This window comes from Ahaetulla prasina, chromosome 3 (assembly GCF_028640845.1).
Source record: "Ahaetulla prasina isolate Xishuangbanna chromosome 3, ASM2864084v1, whole genome shotgun sequence".
Taxonomy (NCBI): domain Eukaryota; kingdom Metazoa; phylum Chordata; class Lepidosauria; order Squamata; family Colubridae; genus Ahaetulla; species Ahaetulla prasina.
The window spans coordinates 143,397,209-143,415,151 of NC_080541.1; the positions used below are offsets into that span (position 1 = coordinate 143,397,209).

The 17,943-nt window shown below is 38.9% G+C and overlaps 1 protein-coding gene and 1 long non-coding RNA gene across 6 annotated transcripts in view; one reads left to right on the forward strand and one right to left on the reverse strand.

The window, feature by feature from the left end:
* Positions 1–13,980, reverse strand: part of LOC131194745 (uncharacterized) — a 55,869-nt gene extending 41,889 nt beyond the window's left edge. The window contains exon 1 of the long non-coding RNA XR_009154295.1: positions 13,874–13,980. This is a non-coding gene — a long non-coding RNA (uncharacterized LOC131194745). The remainder of the gene's footprint in view (positions 1–13,873) is intronic.
* Positions 13,955–17,943, forward strand: part of SLC44A3 (solute carrier family 44 member 3) — a 47,285-nt gene continuing 43,296 nt past the window's right edge. For 4 of the 5 annotated variants that reach the window (XR_009154294.1, XR_009154293.1, XM_058176104.1 and 1 more), the window contains exon 1: positions 13,955–14,427. Coding sequence is in view for 3 of the 5 variants with exons in the window: in XM_058176104.1 (XP_058032087.1) it covers positions 14,401–14,427 (27 nt within the window). In the remaining 2 variants the exon portion in view is untranslated. The remainder of the gene's footprint in view (positions 14,428–17,943) is intronic. The other variant, XM_058176102.1, reaches the window with a different exon arrangement.

Consider the following 17,943-nt stretch of genomic DNA (forward strand, 5'->3'; position numbering starts at 1 on the left):
CAGCATTAAGAAGTCCATGCACTGAGCTGTCTCTGCTTCTTTGCAGGAGAACTACTGGTCTACAATCAAACAAGAAAAGCCCATTCAAAAGAAGTGGAAATTATTTCCAAATAAGTGTGTTTTGTGGGGTGCCTCTGCATGAGGAAACCACCCCAGGTGGCAGATGCTAGAAATCTAGATGAAGGAATTGGGGCAGAACCAGGTCTGATAAGGAGAAAAGTCCAAAATTTGGAATGGCGAAGCTAGGCTACCAGGTGTAAAGCTGCTTAATCCAGGATAATCATAAAATAGAAGAAAAACACTAGAGAAAACCCTAACTCTGCTGCCTTCCAATTATCATACAGATTTTTGTAATTCCCGATGAGGAAAATGGCTGGATAAGGCAGAGAAATCAGATGGTTTTATTAGTCTGAAATTAAAGGCTCATTCCTGAACTTTTCAAACCAGCAAGGCTTAATTATGGGTCATCTGCCAAAATTACTGTATGCTGACAAGAAAATATTTACGGTACTGAGGAAACCAATACTCTCAAGGATATTTTTTTTCCAGATAGGCATGCCTTTCCCAGCCATTAATTATGTTTGCATTCTCGGTAGCCTACACTCCTTAGAACTGAGCTGTGCTCAGGGTAGTAGTTTCAGATTATAGGATGACTTCCTTCCAAAGGAGAAAGATGGATCTGAAGAATTCTCTCCTAGAGGAGTTGGAACTTTCTGCATCTTAGGCTTTTGGAAATGTTTACGCCCAAGATCTAGAGAGCTTTTTTTTGGAGGAGAGCTGGGAACGGGATGACAGGGGGGAAAGACCAGTGGCAACACTAGATTCTGTAGTAACCCAGTTATTATTACCCAGTTATTAGGGCCTGGGTACTTACGGGACCGCCTGCTATTACCACATGCCTCCCACCGTCCCGTACGCTCTCACAGAGAGAGACTTCTCAGGGTGCCGTCCGCCAAACAATGTCGGCTGGCGGCCCCCAGGGGAAGGGCCTTCTCTGTGGGGGCTCCCACACTCTGGAACGAGTTTCCCCCGAGCTTACGCCAAATACCTGACCTTCTGACATTTCGTCGCGAACTGAAGACACACCTTTTTACTCGCGCGGGGCTGGCTTGAATTGAATTTTAATTTTAAATTTTGTAAATTTGATTAATTTTAAATGGGGTTTTTAGTTCATGGCATATTTTAATTTTTTCAGGCTAATTTTAAAATAAGTTTTTTAAATTGTATTTTAATTTGTACATTGTATGTTTTATCTTGCCTGTACACCGCCCTGAGTCCTTCGGGAGAAGGGCGGTATAAAAATCAAATAAATAAAATAAATAAAATTAATTAAGTGGACCTGGCTTCCCTATTGACTCTGCTTGTCAGAAGGTCACAACAGATGACCACGGGACACTGAATGAGCCAGTTGCCAAGAGTTTGAATTTGACCACATGTCCATGGGAATGCTGCAATGGTCATAAGTATGAAAAATGGTCATAAGTCACTTTTTTCATTGTAACTTCAAATGGTCACTAAATGAAAGGTTATAAGTTGAGGACTACCTGTATATCATTTCATTGTATTCATTAGTGGAAAAACATTTTTGGCCATAATTAAAATGTAGGGTTACTATATATAAAAATACAAAATCTGGATGACCATCAGACAATGGCAAAGTTTTCTGTACCTCTTTAACCTCCAGTATTTGCTGGATTTTGCAGTACACAAAACCTAGTAATGCCTAACATTTCTATAGTTAAGAGTTCTGAGATAACTATGATTTACCCTTACCCAAAAATCTAGATCTTTTTGATCTCATCTAGTGATGATCTGAATTTTTTGCAGACCACATATGATAGTCCTGATTATTTATGACGGAATTCTTAAATTACTGAAATTTTATACATTACTGAGCATTGTTTTTCTAACAAGCTATTAACACACACGAGCTTCTTTCATCTGATATGAGAACAAAAGAACAATAGAAACTGTATAATGTTTGAAGAATTAATCCTATGCCAAACAAGGCATATCTTTACTATGATCAAGAAGTAACAGTACTTATGCTTTCCTAAAGACAACCTGCTAAATTGTTTACTGCAATATCAGATTAAGAAAAATTAATTTCCAAAAAAGCCTATTAAGTGAATTAAGTCAATTATAATTGTTTGATCAGAGTGCACCCACTGCAGTTGTTGTGTTGTATAAATTGTAGGACAGATTTATTTTTGGAAAAATGTAAAAATATTCATCATCTGACCATTTCAGGAAGAGGTTACTAGAACACTGATGCGCCAGAGATCAGAAGCACAGTCGTGTTTAGCAAAGGCGTTGGAGATGAATACCAGAACTCTGAGTTTCTTTCAGCTATATTCCTACATGCTGAATATATGTTGTTGAAGAGTGGTAATATATTTATTTTGGACTCTGCCTTGATTATTGCTTATGTGCAATAATTGAACAAAGAGTGTAATGAAAAAAGTAGTGTGTTTGGTTCTTTCAGGGATCACAGCTGTGTCAACACTAAAGTATCATATTTAACCACACCAGATGTGTTCCCCTAAGGTCTTGTTGCACTAGATTCTTTGACTGTGGGAAGATAATTTGGGGAAGGAGTGGTTTGTCTGCTGTTTTAAGAGAAATGAAATGAAATAGTCATCTGATTTGTTTATGGTAATAGTCCTTCCTTAATACAATACTTCCATGTGGAGGTGCGGAAGCTGAAACCTTCGGCTTTCTGTATTAAGGGCCTTCCTAAAGAACAACCCCAAAACTACCTTTAATTGTGCTCTCTTCACTTGTAGCTAATCATTAAGGCTACGATATCTGGGCTGCATAAATCCAATAACTACTGAATGGCTGCAAAGATATACAGGACAATATAATGCTTCCCTGTTCTCAAACGAACCGGTACTCTGAATTTTGCAGCACAAATCTGTCACCCTGCCAGCCATGGTACAAAGCTGCCTGGTACATCTTTTTTATGGTTTGTTCCCATGACACTCCTTTCAACCAGGGAAGAAAATTCTCCTAAAACATCCTTAGTTGTAGTAATGTCAAAGTACAGTTTTCCCTCTTAAATTTACAGCATGAGCCATGATGGCTAGAATACTTTGCTGGCTGGGGCATTCTGGGAGTTGAAGGTTGGAGACCCCTGTATTAGAAGATTCCGAGGTCCCTTCCAACTCTATTATTCTATGTTCTATGTTCTCTATTTAGATCTCGACATCTATGTCATCTTCTTTGTTCTCTTTCCAAGTCATGTCTTATTCTAGATTTCATTTTTTGCATGTTGTGTGTGTGTGTGTTTTTAAACATAGTTCCTTCAGGTGGTTGGGCTGAAGCAGCAGTCAACTTGTTACTGTGAGAAACAAAACATGTCCCATTGCCATGTTACCTGTTCTTGGATATATACTTGGGTGACAGCAGATGTAATGGCTAGGTACTAAATTTAATGCTGGACAGTTGTAGAAAGACTATAGTGCTGTACAACTTTAGCTCCCATAATATTCCACTGAGTCTAAATAGAAGTAATAAGTAATTCCACTGAGGCAAAGGGGAAAAATAAATGGAAGACATCTAATTGTAGTTAAAACTCTTGCAAATGCAAACAGTTTACTTGGCAATATTTTCAGAAGTGCTTTACCTCCTCTCTAGGATTGAGAGGGAGTGGCTAGCCTAAAATCACTCAGATGACTTCATGCTTAAGACAGGTCTAGGATCACCATCTCCCAGTTTCTAGTCCAGTGCCTTTGACCACTACAGGAAACTGACTCACAATTGTATATAACATAATACATAACGTTATTGCATCATACAATACGTAAATTACATTATTTGAATACAAATACATTATTTGAGTACAAATTGAGTACAAATGTGTCTCATAGCCAACTACCGCTAGCCCTGGCTTTTGGCCTTCCTTACATTTGTGTTTATTTCAATTAACAGATTTCAGTAACAGTAACAAGAGTTGGAAGGTACCTTGGAGGTCATCTAGTCCAACCCCCTGCTATTCTAGGGATTCGAACTGCCAACCTTTCTGATCGACAAGCTCAGTGTCTTAGCCACTGAACCACCTAGTCAGGCAATTCTTATGACTGAAGATTTCTCATGATCCTAATGAAGAACACTAGGATATTCTATCTATTCAAAAGTCACGTGACCACAATTTATGACATTTTTACCAAAGTGGCATTTACTCCCATTCTTTAGCAAAAATGCCCCATAATGAACAATTGATTTGCTTAATGACCATAAAATCACTTAACATTCATGATATTCACTTATTATCTGGTCTTATAATGTTTACAACATCATAATTTATGACAGGCCCCATTACAGCTGAGAACTACCTGTCTTGAATAAGGAATAATCATATTTGCCAATAAAATAAGATACCAGATTTGTAAAATTGGTTTGCTATTTGGATATACGCATACAAATCATTCTCTCTCTCACAGAGATATATCCTAATGGGTCCCCCTCTCTCCTTCCATCAAAAGTAGCAAAGAAATCAGGATAGAGACAGGGGGAGGAGATCAGTCCTCCACTCTTCTGGTCGCAACAGAATACCTTATGCCACCAGACTTGAAGTTTTGGGCTTATACAACTTAGAACTTCACCATCTTCAGTCCATCCTAAGCATAGTACATAAAATTATCTGCTACAATGTCCTACCTGTCAACGAATACTTCAGCTTCAACCACAACAATACATGAGCAAACAATAGATACAAACTTAAGGTAAATCGCTCCAAACTCGATTGCAGAAAATACAACTTCAGTAACAGAGTGGTCAATGCCTGGAATGCACTACCTGATTCTGTGGTTTCTTCCCCAAATCCCCAAAACTTTAACATTATATTGTCTACTGTCGACCTCACCCCATTCCTAAGAGGTCTGTAAGGGGAGTGCATAAGCGCACCAATGTGCCTACCGTCCCTGTCCTAATGTCCCTTTTTATTCGTATCCATTTCATGTATTAACCATGTTTATACTTATATCTGTTATCTAATACATGCTTGATGAAATAAATAAATAAAATAAAATAAATAAAAAATAACGCTGGGGTAAACAAGAAAAAAAAAAAGGAGATGAGGCAAGATGAAGAGGTAGCTGGGCTGAGGGAGACAGAAAAAGAAAGAAACCAGGACTTCAAAATGGAGAATGTGATGCACAAACAGGGGAGATATTCCCACCACCCCTTCTGCTTCACTGAGGATTCCAGGAAAATGCTTGACATCAAGAGATAAGAGAGGAGTGTTCGACTTGACACATTTCTTTTGAATCCTCTCTCTACGAAAAAGCTGGAATTTCTCCGTTTGACAGAATAATGTTTCAGAGCCATGACTAATGGAGGCTCTCCATCCCACCCATGTTTCTAGACCCCTCATTCATAATGCAGAAGCAGCTGTCCTGCTTTTGCAGTTGTGTGATAACCCTTCCAATGGGGTACTAAAGTAGGCAACCTGTGTAGAATGTTTGGGAAAAATCCCCATGATTAACATTTTGTGCAGGTGAATGGGTTCATGAAGGCTAGTCATTTCCCATAATGGAGTGATTTCCTTCATAATAAACTTTAGCATGATTAAGAATGCAGAGTCCAGGGGATTTATGAGGTTTATATTGTTACTGCTTTTAAGAATTTTCTCAGGAGCTTATCAACGTCATTTTCTGATGATTTAACCAAGACTGTGGCAATGCAGTACCCATTGCTCTAAAGTTCTGCCATGGGTTAACATGCGGGTTAAAAAGCAATGCAACATCCTGTTACCAAAAATAATATATCTATTAAAAAGCACGCAATGTTGAAGGCAAGAGCTTCCTCTTTAGAAAATCTTACTCTCTGGATAGATTTCCTGTGAAATATATGGTGTAATAGCACCATTCATGATCACACACACACCAGCTCCGAGATGAGGATTTGTTAGAAACACACAAAACTAATATTCACCAGTGAATGGAAATTTAAATACAAAAATTTAGCCGTGCAAAATGATAAGGGTTTTGCTTCTCTGCAATATTATTTCTATTTAGTCTCATTCACGCCTTCATTTTTCTAATGGAAGCTTCTAGGTTGCATTCATACATAAGTAAATATAGCAACCTTCCCCAGTCTGGACTAATGGGGTTGCTGACAGTGAATGATGAGGGTTATAGTCCAAAATATTTGGACTATACCAAGGAGGACAAGATTTAATGTACCACATAAAGCAGTAATTTATACTAAGTCATGGATATATTATGGATATATGCAAAGATAGATTAAATAGAAGAGGAGTGTATAAATGTTGGTGTTTCTTTCAGGGGAAAGGAGAGACAAATGTTCAATATGAACATAAATTTTATATATTATAATTAATTAAATACAACTGATATGATTACTGTACTTCAACTATATTTAATAATGCTCTCATTCTGACAAACTAAAAGCTATAGTTTGGTGGCAGCTTCTAAAAGATGTGCCCCCAGCATACCTTTCCCCAAATTTCAATATCCTATAACAAAAAATATTAACAGTCAAGACATGGACTTGACTTTTTAAGAAGAAATACCTAAGAATAGAACCAGAGTTAGGTTCCTCAAATTTAATTTTTTTTTTACAGGTAATCCAACAAATTTCATTTGTAGGCATTTGTTCTTTCCTCCCTTCTCAAATATGAGTGATAAAGAACACCTGTAAAGCATCCAGGGATTTGACCATGATCCCTGATTGCATCCTTAGGACCATAACAACCAACTTCACTGAAGTTGTATCACCTTGAATGAATCGTAGGTTGCAGGACAAAATATTAGAGTAAAGTACAAGTTCCTTAACTCTGCATTTCTATACAATCCCTAACCAGAACCTGGGGAAGATTTTGCTGAGAATAACTATGAGACTTAATTTATTCCCTATAATTGCATTTATTTGCTATTAAGTTGTTTTTAAATAATCACAACGTAGATTATAATACAGAGTAAAAATGTTTGCTTGTTGTTTGCTTATTTGATTTCTATGCTACCCATCTTGCTATAGATTTTTACTTTATCCTTCATATGAAATAAAAAAAAATTCAGAAAATAAGACAAAATTGTAACAAAAAGCATAGCAACAAAGAATTGAGTGAATAGGTAAGTCCTTGTCTGTTACTGTTAGTATTGATTACTAATAGAGAATGGATGGGTCTTGAAAATTATTGAGAAGAAACCATCACCAAGACTTTATCTTGAATCACCACATTCCAGCTCAGACCCACAAATTTAATCACAGGTAGGACTTCGTTGCTGATCTCAATCAGGGGATTGGTCGCTAAAGAAGAAGGGATTCTTCTAAGTACTTATTTAGAAAGGTTTTCTCCTACTCTGGTCAGGTACTGTCTCTGGATCAAAGATTAGTCTACCTGCTGAAACAATAGCCTGGGGAAACAGTAATTTTTAGGAGAGCCAGAGTGGTTAAATTCTTTATTCATTAATCTTGATTCTTATGTGACCTTTCCTTACCCCTGTGAGTTCCTGTTTGTTTAGCAAATATGACAGTCTCACCGCATTGTTCCTGAATTTAAGTTCAGTTCTGTTTTCAAAAATGGAAAACTTTAAAAAGTACTTCTTAAATGTTAATGTTAAATAGCTATCCAAAATCCGTCTAATACAGATTAAAGCTACCCTGTGCTGGCTCCTTCTGGGGAAAGTCTGTAATCACAGTGTTTACCAGATGGTACGTGGTGTTTCTATTGACACAAATGTTTTATAAGCTAAGTAACTGCTTTGAATTTTCCATTTTTTAAGTGTGAAAAGACATTGGATGAATACACCTAAAGAAAAATAATTTGCTTCCAAGTATGAAAAACCATTACATTTAAGTACATGACTTCTTTCCTCTTCTGTTCTCGTACTTAAGAAACAATCACTGATGGCTGGTGCCTGTCCAGTTCAGCTGCATTCCTTTGAGATGAATGCTTATTGATATAGGTGCTGGCTTACAGAAGCCCTACTCAATTATCAGACAAGAACTCCTTGTCCTGTATCATGGATATAGCCAGAGAATGTGCGGGTAGCTGGTCTGCACTTGGCAGCCTGATTTGGCTTCTTTTCTAGGTCACTTTCCCATGTCCACCTCTGCATATTAAAGATCGCTTAGTTTCCAACTTGCATTGAGAGAAAGAGAGAGAGAGAGAGAGAAAGCAAGCAAGCAAGCAAGCAAGCAGTTTTTAGGGATTTAAAGAAAGATGCTGTCTCCAGGGTACAGATTTGTATCTCACTTGTCCCCCAATTATGTTTATAGGTAATCCTCAACTTACAACCGTTCGTTTAATGACCATTTAAAGTTATGACAGTGTCACAGTTGCAATTGGTACTGGGACTTAAGAAGAGTGGCAGTGTGCCCATGATAAAAATTTGGGTGCTTGGCAACTGCTGTGTATTTTCGATGGTCACAGCATCCGAGGTTCATGTGATTTCCCTGTGCTTTTTTCCCAGGGAACTTTTAAAACAAAGACAATGGGGAAAAGCAGATTCGTTTAGCAACTGCAGCAAAAAAAGTGGTAAAATCAGACACGACTCAACACCTGCATCACTTAACGATGGAAATTCCGGTCCCAATTATAGTTGTAAGTTGGAGACTACCTGTCATCTGCCTGCATGTCGATTTCACTTCCCATTTAGCATTTTCAGTTTTAAAATTGACATAATGGATTTCTAGAAACAAAAGTGGTAACAGTTAAATGAGTACAGTGTCAAATGAGAAACAGAAAAACAAACCTCTTAGCTTGTTTGGAACACAGCAGGCATCTATCATAAATGCAGGATTTATGATAGATGCCTGCTATCTGCAAAGTGGGAAAATTATAGGGAGTGCATTTCAGAGCTGCACAGTATTTTGAATTCAGTTCCAAAAACACGCTTCAAACATGAAGACCATGAATGTAGCTCCTGTTTGCAAGAGTGGCATCTTTTTCTGAGATCTTGGGCAATTTCCGCAGAGGAAATCCCAGGAAAAACTGCATATTCATATTTTGGTATGCTATGTCACAATTTGGCCATGTAAGCTTCCATCAGGATATAAAGCGTAATTGCTTTTGGCAGACATCTACAACTCCATGCACAGACATCTGGACACAATTAAATAATCTGTAAACTTGGGGGCGGACATTGTGGAGCAATTTTACCACCTCTTTAGTATACTGAACTATTTTTGAGTTGTAAACAAAATATGAACATGGTCAAATCTTCAACTTCCAAAGAGATGAGAATTCTGAAAGGCAAGTAGCTTGCTTTTTTACAGATTATTGTAAACTTCGATGGCACTCTCAATACTGGACTACTGCTCACTTGCTTAGATAAATTTCTTCTACAAAAATTACATTGCTAATAAAATCTTGAATCCTACCGTGTTTCCCCGAAAATAAACCCTCCCCTAAAAATAAGCCCTCCCCTGAAAATATTTAAACACATGCACAGCGAGTCCCCGCCATTTCCTCTAGTTAGGGAGACAGAGCTGGAAATCAGGTAAGATGTCAAGAGGAGCCCTGTCTTGCTCCATGTGCCCCAAAATAAGACCTCCCCAAAAATAAGACCAAGTGCTTATTTCAGGGTTCAAAAAAATAAAAGACAGGGTCTTAATTTCAGGGAAACACGGTAATATTCTGTGTCTGCAAAAGTGACTCTTGCTGAAGTATTTACTGGTACTTGTCAGTCATAAGACTTGCTTGGGAATTTTCTCCAAGTCATGCTTGAACTTTGTTGCTACCACCTGCTATATTTACAGATTCAAAAATAACCTGGCAAATAAAATCTGAGACAAGTTTTCAAAATTCTATGAAATACATGAACATTTTAAATTGCTTACATTAGTCAGAACTCAGAGGCAAATAGAAAATTAGTTTCAAATAACTGCCCATAACCCAGGAGACTCAAAATCAATGCAAATAAATGTCTATTTAATTCTATGCCAGGTTGTGGACTATGGGTTGTATCAGGAAAATCTGTCTTTCATGAACCAGCACTTGTCAACAAAATGAATTAGTTTCCCTTTGCAAACCAGTGTCCTTCCTAAATATGTGAACATAGTCCTGCAATTCTAGTAGTGGTACAAAAACTTTTCCGGGTTTCTTTTGCCAACCTAGTTTAACAGCTATATATTCAATGATAGATAGCACCATCTTGTGGAAGAAAACCCAGAATACAAGTGTTTACAACACCTATGAGTTTTTCAACACATTTAATCTAGTGGAAGATACAAATGAAAGAGCTTAACGTAATGGTATTAGCAGAAACATATTCTAATAAGCACATGGTAATAATTATTTTTACATAAAAATGCACCATTTAGAAATGTCCAGTTTTCTACAAGATTGCATCAGAATGATGTGTTTTTAACATGAAAATATTTCATATTTTTAAACTTAATTTCACTAGATATATTAATAATTTAAAGCTTGCAATGATAAAAAAATGTTCTGGGCAGAATCCAGAAACTTGACTTGCATGTATAACTATATTTTCATAAATTTCAATGGGTATTAGGCTGCAAACATTTACTTTTTATTATTACAATATACACAACGTGAAATCACTTAGATTATTTAGCCTTCATAAACATCAAACTCTTCCCAAGAATTTAGGATGTCATAATGTATTGGCATAGTATATCTCCAGATCCAAGCGGAATGGCTTTTTGTAACTGACAGGTATAGATGTTGTCAATGCAGAGATTTTCTAATGTCCAACATTTTTTGGTATCAGACAGTGTGCCGACAACCACTGTTGTTATTTATTATGGTTCAACTGCACTATCAGCCAGATTTTTAGATTGGATTTGGCATTTTTATTTACTTATTGAGTCCTTCCTAAGGACTTGGGAGACAGATGTTATTATTTGAAGATGTTAAAGGGATTGTCACAGGATGTAAGCTATCCTAAGTAAAAATGCCCTTTTGCAATTGACCGATGATGATTTTGTCCATGGTGATGCTAATTAACTAGTGCTCCTATTACTATTGCTTTCTTTTGTCGCAGTCATTCTATTTCTATTTGCAAGTCTTTGTATTTTGCTATTTTCTCGTTTTTCTTCTCTTCTGCTTATTATTATGTTCCCTGAAGTCATCTTTAACTTTGTGACCACATCAATTTTTTTCCCCATGACAACCTGTTCCTAACCTGTTCTTTCAAATCTCCAAATTGTATACTTACTGTCATCTTCCTTGATGCTGATCATCCTCTCCTCTTTCCTTCCACTTTCCCCAGCATTAAGCCTTTTCTACTTTCTTTTAAATCTTTGGGGGCTTTTTTGGGGGGGGGGCCTTATTCAGAAACAAAGAAAAACATTTTCCATTTTATTTATTTATTCATTGGTTTTTCATATTTCTGAACTGCCCATCTCCTTCAAAAAAGGCCTTAGAGCAGTATAGAATCTCATTTTCCTCAGAACATAGGATTGCACTACAGAACATGTGTTGCTAGATATGTTGTAACTTACAGTAATAAAATGCACATAAAAAATAATACATATTAATCAAAACAGTTTTTTATGAAGTATGTTTAATTTTATAATTGGTAAAATTTTGGTTCCTGCTTAAACTGCATGAATGATTAGCAACTTGATGCTAAACAAATAAAAGAGATAATTGTTTTGCTACCTTACTTCCTACTGCAAAGATTTATGTTATCAAGCAGTGCATAACTTAGACTTAGACTTATACCTTTGCTCTAGCTAGAGAGGTTATAACCAGATTGCAGTTTGAATAGATTGCCTCTATTCTACTTTCTTTACATGAATGTCAAAGTTCAGTAAAAGAAAATGTACTTCATCAAGTTTTGGGTCATAAATATGCAGTACATCTTAATGTTTTACTCTTGGGGGGAGGTTATTTTGACAACACAGATCCCAGCTCTGAATGAGAGTAAGTACAAACAATTTACATAATTTCAAATTGTAGAAAACTTTCCTTACTTCGCTTTTTAGAATTTAAATTTTTGAGAAAAACCTCCAGTGATAAATCCAATTATAAATAAAGTCAGTTGTGATATTTAGATAGATAAGCCTTAGAAAATATTATGCAGAATCTAAGTACAAGGAGGGATTCTCAAACTGTGTGTTGTAAGTAACTGAGAAGGGTGATCATAATTTTTTTTAAAAATTGATCAGGTCAGGCTTGCAAGAATATGACCAAATTCACACTACGTTTCTCTCACCACCATGCCTACAGATAGTGCGCGATTTACAACCAGACTTAAGCCTAGAATTATGGTCATAATGTCGATCATTGCATGACCAACCTAATTTTAAAACTTTTTTACAGCAGTCGTTAGGATAACACTAAGAAGAGAGGGATGGTTTGGTATAGTGGTTAATGACCAAGCTAGAAATCAGGAGACCAAAGCCAGATGGGTGACCTTGATCTAGTCATTTTTTATCAATTCTAGGAAGGAGGCAATAGCAAACCACTTCTAAAAAAACTTGTCATGAAAACTGCAAGGACTATTCTAATGGTGAAGCATTAACAGAGAGCCAGTCTGGTGTAACGGTTAAAGCATCAGGCTAGAAAGTGAGAGACCGTGAGTTCTAGTCCTGCCTGAGGCATGAAAGCTGGTTGGGTGACTTTGGGCCAATCATTCTCTCTTAGCCCAATCTACCCCACAGGGTTGTTGTGGGGAAATAGGAGGATGAACTATTAGATATCTTCACTGCCTTGACTTTATAAAAATAATAAAGGCAGGATATAAATACAGTTAGTCCTCAACTTACAACCACAATTGAGCCCAAAATTTATGTTGCTAAGTGAGAAACTTGTTAAGTGAGTTTTGCCCCATTTTACGATTCTTCTTGCCACATTTGTTAAGTCAATTACTACAGTTGTTAAAGTGAATCTGGTTTCCCCATTGACTTGGCTTGTCAGAAGATCGCAAAAGGGGATCACATGACTCCAGGACACTGCAACTGTCATAAATGTGAATCAGTTGTCAAGGAATGTAAATCATGTGACCATGGGGATGCTGCAACCGGCTGTAAGTTTGAAAAATGGTCATGTCACTTTTTTCAGTGCCGTCGTAACTTCGAACGGTCACTAAGCAAACTGTGGTAAGTCGAGGACCAAAAACGTTCAAGAGGAAAAACTCGGCAGCTCTGGTGACTCCTGTTCCACCTGAATCACCACGCCAGAATGCCTGTTTTTACCCAGGGTGCAATCAGAAATCCTTCTAAGGCTATGACCCTCACCACATCTCTGACATCAATACAGTTGAACGTGTCCAGAAATATTTTACAAGAAGAGTTCTCCATTCCTCTGAAAACAACAAAATACCTTATCCCACTAGACTTGAAATCCTAGGCTTAGAAAACTTGGAACTCCGTCGCCTTCGACAAGACCTAAGTTTAACTCATAGAATCATCTATTGTAATGTCCTTCCTGTCAAAGACTACTTCAGCTTTAATTGCAATAGTACAAGAGCAACCAGTAGATTTAAACTTAATGTCAACCGCTTTAATCTAGATTGCAGAAAATATGACTTCTGTAACAGAATCATCAGTGCTTGGAATATTTTACCTGACTGTGGTCTCTTCCCATAATCCTAAAAGCTTTAACCAAAAACTTTCTACCATTGACCTCACCCCATTCCTAAGAGGACCATAAGGGAGATATATATATATATATATATATGCTTATACCTTTATATACTATATAACCTTTCTGTATGATAGTTACATATATTGTTGTGACAAAATAAATAAATAAATAAAATAAATAAATGACAGGATTTTCTTTATTAACTGGGTGGACATTTCCTTTTTTTCCGTCGCTTGCACAGGAAGGGAAATACCAAAAAAAAAGTCACCTGCTCAGGTGTTGCAATCACGCGCGCGCGCCTAACCTGGGAATCTTCCACGCGGGGGAAAAAAACAAAAAACAAACCCTGCTCGCCGACGAAAGACCCGTTGAAGTCCAGCCACACACGAGAATGGGAAACGCGCCACTTTCTCCCCTTCGCCAAGAAGATCCCATTTATCCTTATTTTCAGGCGTTCTAATTCACGTGCCGGCCGCACCTCGCGGTCGCGAGACGAGCTGGCTCTGGGCGCGCGCGCCTCCCTCCAGCGCGGAGTTGTGGTAAAAACTTTGCACGCCCGCCGCGAGCACCTCGTTCCCGGAAAGGCAAACAAAAGGCAAGGCGTGCGGTGAGAGAAACCCAGGCGCAAAGGCGCGCGGCGACTCTTGCCAGGGAGGCCCTTCAAAGACCCAGTGCCGGTTTGCGGACCGGGAAGGCAGCGCGCTAAACCCCGAGGCTGGGCTATTTTGGTTAAACCTGTAGCCCGCAATCCAGCTGCAGCCCAGCCCAGCCCAGCCTTCCCGACCTGGCTTCCCGGGGCTGGCAAAGCAGGAAGGAGCCGCCCAAGTTGCCCCAGCACCCAAAGCGGCGGGGGTGGGAAAGGAGGGAGCAGCATGGCGTGCTACAGGGGCGAGTATTCGGTAAGAGACCAAGCGCGGTATTTCCTTGAGGGGAGCTTAGAGGGGTGGCGGGAATGAAGTGGTGGTGCCCCCCCCTTTCCACCGTTGCAAGAGGAACTTTGGTGGGCAGGTCGGAGAAGAAAAAAATCGCTTCGGCCGGTTAGCAGCGACCCGGGACGGAGCTAACGACGCGGGAAAGTGGCGTTTTTTCCCTCCCCCATACACACACTGGTTACGGCGCGGAGGCGGCGCTGCCCGCCAAAGCGGACTTGCCGTGACTCCCAAGCCGACAGGTGCACGGAAAGACGGTATCGCTTCCACCGTATTGAGGCCTCTTCCCGCGGCGACGTTTTTTTGTTTTTTTTCCTTCCCCTCGTGCATTTGTACCGCTGGAGGAAGGGACAAGCCCCGTCGGTTTTGCAAGGAAACTCAGCCCGGTTGGCGAGGGGGGCACAAAGTTGCAATGCGAGTTTCAAGCAGAGTTTCTCCCTAGCTGAATGGGTGCAACTAGCAAAGGTCGACTGTTTTTCAGGAATACTTAAAGAAGGAGTCCTCTACCCCAGGGGTCTCCAACCTTGGCAACTTTAAGCCTGGCGGACTACAACTCCCAGAATTGAAGTATTCAACTCCCAGTATTCTGGGAGTTGAAGTCCGCCAGGCTTAAAGTTGCCAAGGTTGGAGACCCCTGCTCTACCCTGCCTTGCCCAGGGTGAAAAGGTCTGGTCTGCTTGCACCTCGGTGGATGTGTGATTACGTCCCATTGAGCTGGGATAGTCACTGAATGGCGTTGGATCCGTCGTTGGTGCTTTCGGCAAAATTGTGCTGATAGAATGAAGAAGTATCACCTAGACTGCCCTGTTTTCTTTACGGGAGGGGGGAAGGCATGGTATAAAAATAATGTAATTGGTAAACATTTGCATTTACTCTGTTCAGACCTGTGTAGCTTATTTTTTTATCCATTAAGCTTCTATCCCATGTTTTCTGGAAGTTGGAAATCCTAATCTGCAATCCCTTTCCCCCCAAAGTTAATTGCATTGAGAGTTAATGACTAGTCTCAGCTTACCTACTGTCTTATAGTTAAATTTTACAGCTATAAGAGAGTACAGTTTTTGTAGCTCAGGGTTGAACTGTGGTTGGTATTGGTATTCTCTGAGCTCAGTTGTTTTCTTACCTTTTCATTAGCAAACTAGGTAACATCAGCAGTGCTTAGTAAGAATAGAATAGAATAGAATAGAATAGAATAGAATAGAATAGAATAGAATAGAATAGAATAGAATAGAATAGAATTTTATTGGCCAAGTGTGATTGGACACACAAGGAATTTGTCTTGGTGCATATGCTCTCAGTGTACATAAAAGAAAAGATACCTTCATCAAGGTACAACATTTACAACACAATTGATGATCAATATATCAATATAAATCATAAGGATTGCCAGCAACAAGTTATAGTCATACAGTCATAAGTGGAAAGAGATTGGTGATGGGAACTATGAAACGATTAATAGTAGTGCAGATTCAGTAAATAGTCTGACAGTGTTGAGGGAATTATTTGTTTAGCAGAGTGATGGCCTTCGGGGAAAAACTGTTCTTGTGTCTAGTTGTTCTGGTGTGCAGTGCTCTATAGCGTCGTTTTGAGGGTAGGAGTTGAAACAGTTTATGTCCAGGATGCGAGGGATCTGCAAATATTTTCACGGCCCTCTTCTTGATTCGTGCAGTATACAGGTCCTCAATGGAAGGCAAGTTGGTAGCAATTATTTTTTCTGCAGTTCTAATTATCCTCTGAAGTCTGTGTTTTTCTTGTTGAATAGAATAGAATAGAGTTTGTTCTCATTTTATATACTTGCCCTGTCAATGTTGGTGGAAGTGGTCTTGAGAGTATATAAAATGAGAGCAAACTCCACTCCCTTCTGTACTACTAATGATGAAGTTACCTAGATTGGTAATGAAACCTCTGCAAGAAAACAACCAAACTTAGAGAGCACCAAGCATCCCACAGCTAAATTTTAATTGTAAGCCACCCAGAGTTGCTTTTCAGAATGAGATGGACATTGTATAAATTTAATAAATCAATAAAAATGAAGAGGAATCTGAACCAGAGTCTCTAGCTCTTCGTGGTCACGAGTGGGAAGTGGAGTGATTTGCCATGAAACTTTAATCAAAACACTTACATGCCATATAATTGCTGTAATTTTATTTACATTTTCGAATAGAATAGAATAGAATAGAATTTTTTTTATTGGCCAAGTGTGATTGGACACACAAGGAATTTGTCTTGGTGCATATGCTCTCAGTGTACATAAAAGAAAAGATACCTTCATCAAGGTACAACATTTACAACACAAATGATGGTCAATATATCAATACAAATCATAAGGATTACCAGCAACAAAGTTACAGTCTTACAGTCATATTATGATGTCATATCAGTTGAGTCTTAGAGAATGCTGTCTTTAAGAGTACAGTGACCGTTTGAAGTTACAACAGCACTGAAAAAAGTGAGTTACGACTGTCTTCACACTTACAACTTGCAGTAGTATGTGTCAGGGTTCCAGAAAAACCTCTTCTGCATAAAAAAAACTCAGAAGCCATTGTCTTTCAGAGTTCTTTACTAGCATGAGGAAACTGGCACACGATGAGTGAAATTCCAAAACTGAACTTCCGGATTCTTTTCCCAGTTATACAAACCCCAAGAGTCCCACCCCCCTGACCCCTTTGCTGGTCACATGGTCCCACGTTCTCCCAGTTCATTCGAATATCTTCTCGCCACTCTTCCTGCAGATGTGAACACCATCCGACCTTGACCGCTTGAAGAATGTTACCATACCCCTCAACCCCCCTTCTTCCCCTCAGGGGAAAAATGTGGCAGCGCCTGGAACCCTAAAGTCTAGTATGGTTTCCAGGCCTGACAGGCGTCCCCCCTTGGAAAAGAAGCTATATCCTAGGAAAGAAAACAAAGAGTTAATAAAGAAGAGTGTCAGTGGTCCACACTTCCCTTCTACCCCCCCTCCCCTCTCCAAGAGGTTTTTTAGGTTTGTCAGGGAAAGTGTCGTGAAATTGTTTAATCAAATTGTCCGCATTTACTTTCCAACTTTTGACCCAAGTAGATTCAGATAATGGATATCCCTTCCAGTGGACTAAATATTGTAATTGACCTCTGTATAGTCTAGAGTCAAGGATTTTCTTGATTTCATAGTGGGTTTCACCTTGGATTATCAAGGGTGGTGGGGGAGCGGCAGGTTGAGGTCTCAGACCAGACTGTCTAGCAGGTTTTAATAAGCTGGTATGGAATACCGGGTGTATTTTCCCCAACATTCGAGGGAGCTTGAGTTGGACGGTAACGGGATTAATAATTTTTACAATGGGGAAAGGACCCAAAAATTTTGGACCGAATTTTCTGCTGGGTATTCTCAACCTCAGATACTTAGTAGATAAAAAGACTTTATCTCCAATGCGAAAAGGGGGTTGAAGGGAACGGTGTTTGTCAGCTTGGGCTTTGTAATTCCGAGCTGTCACAGCTAAGGCCTTTTTTGTATTT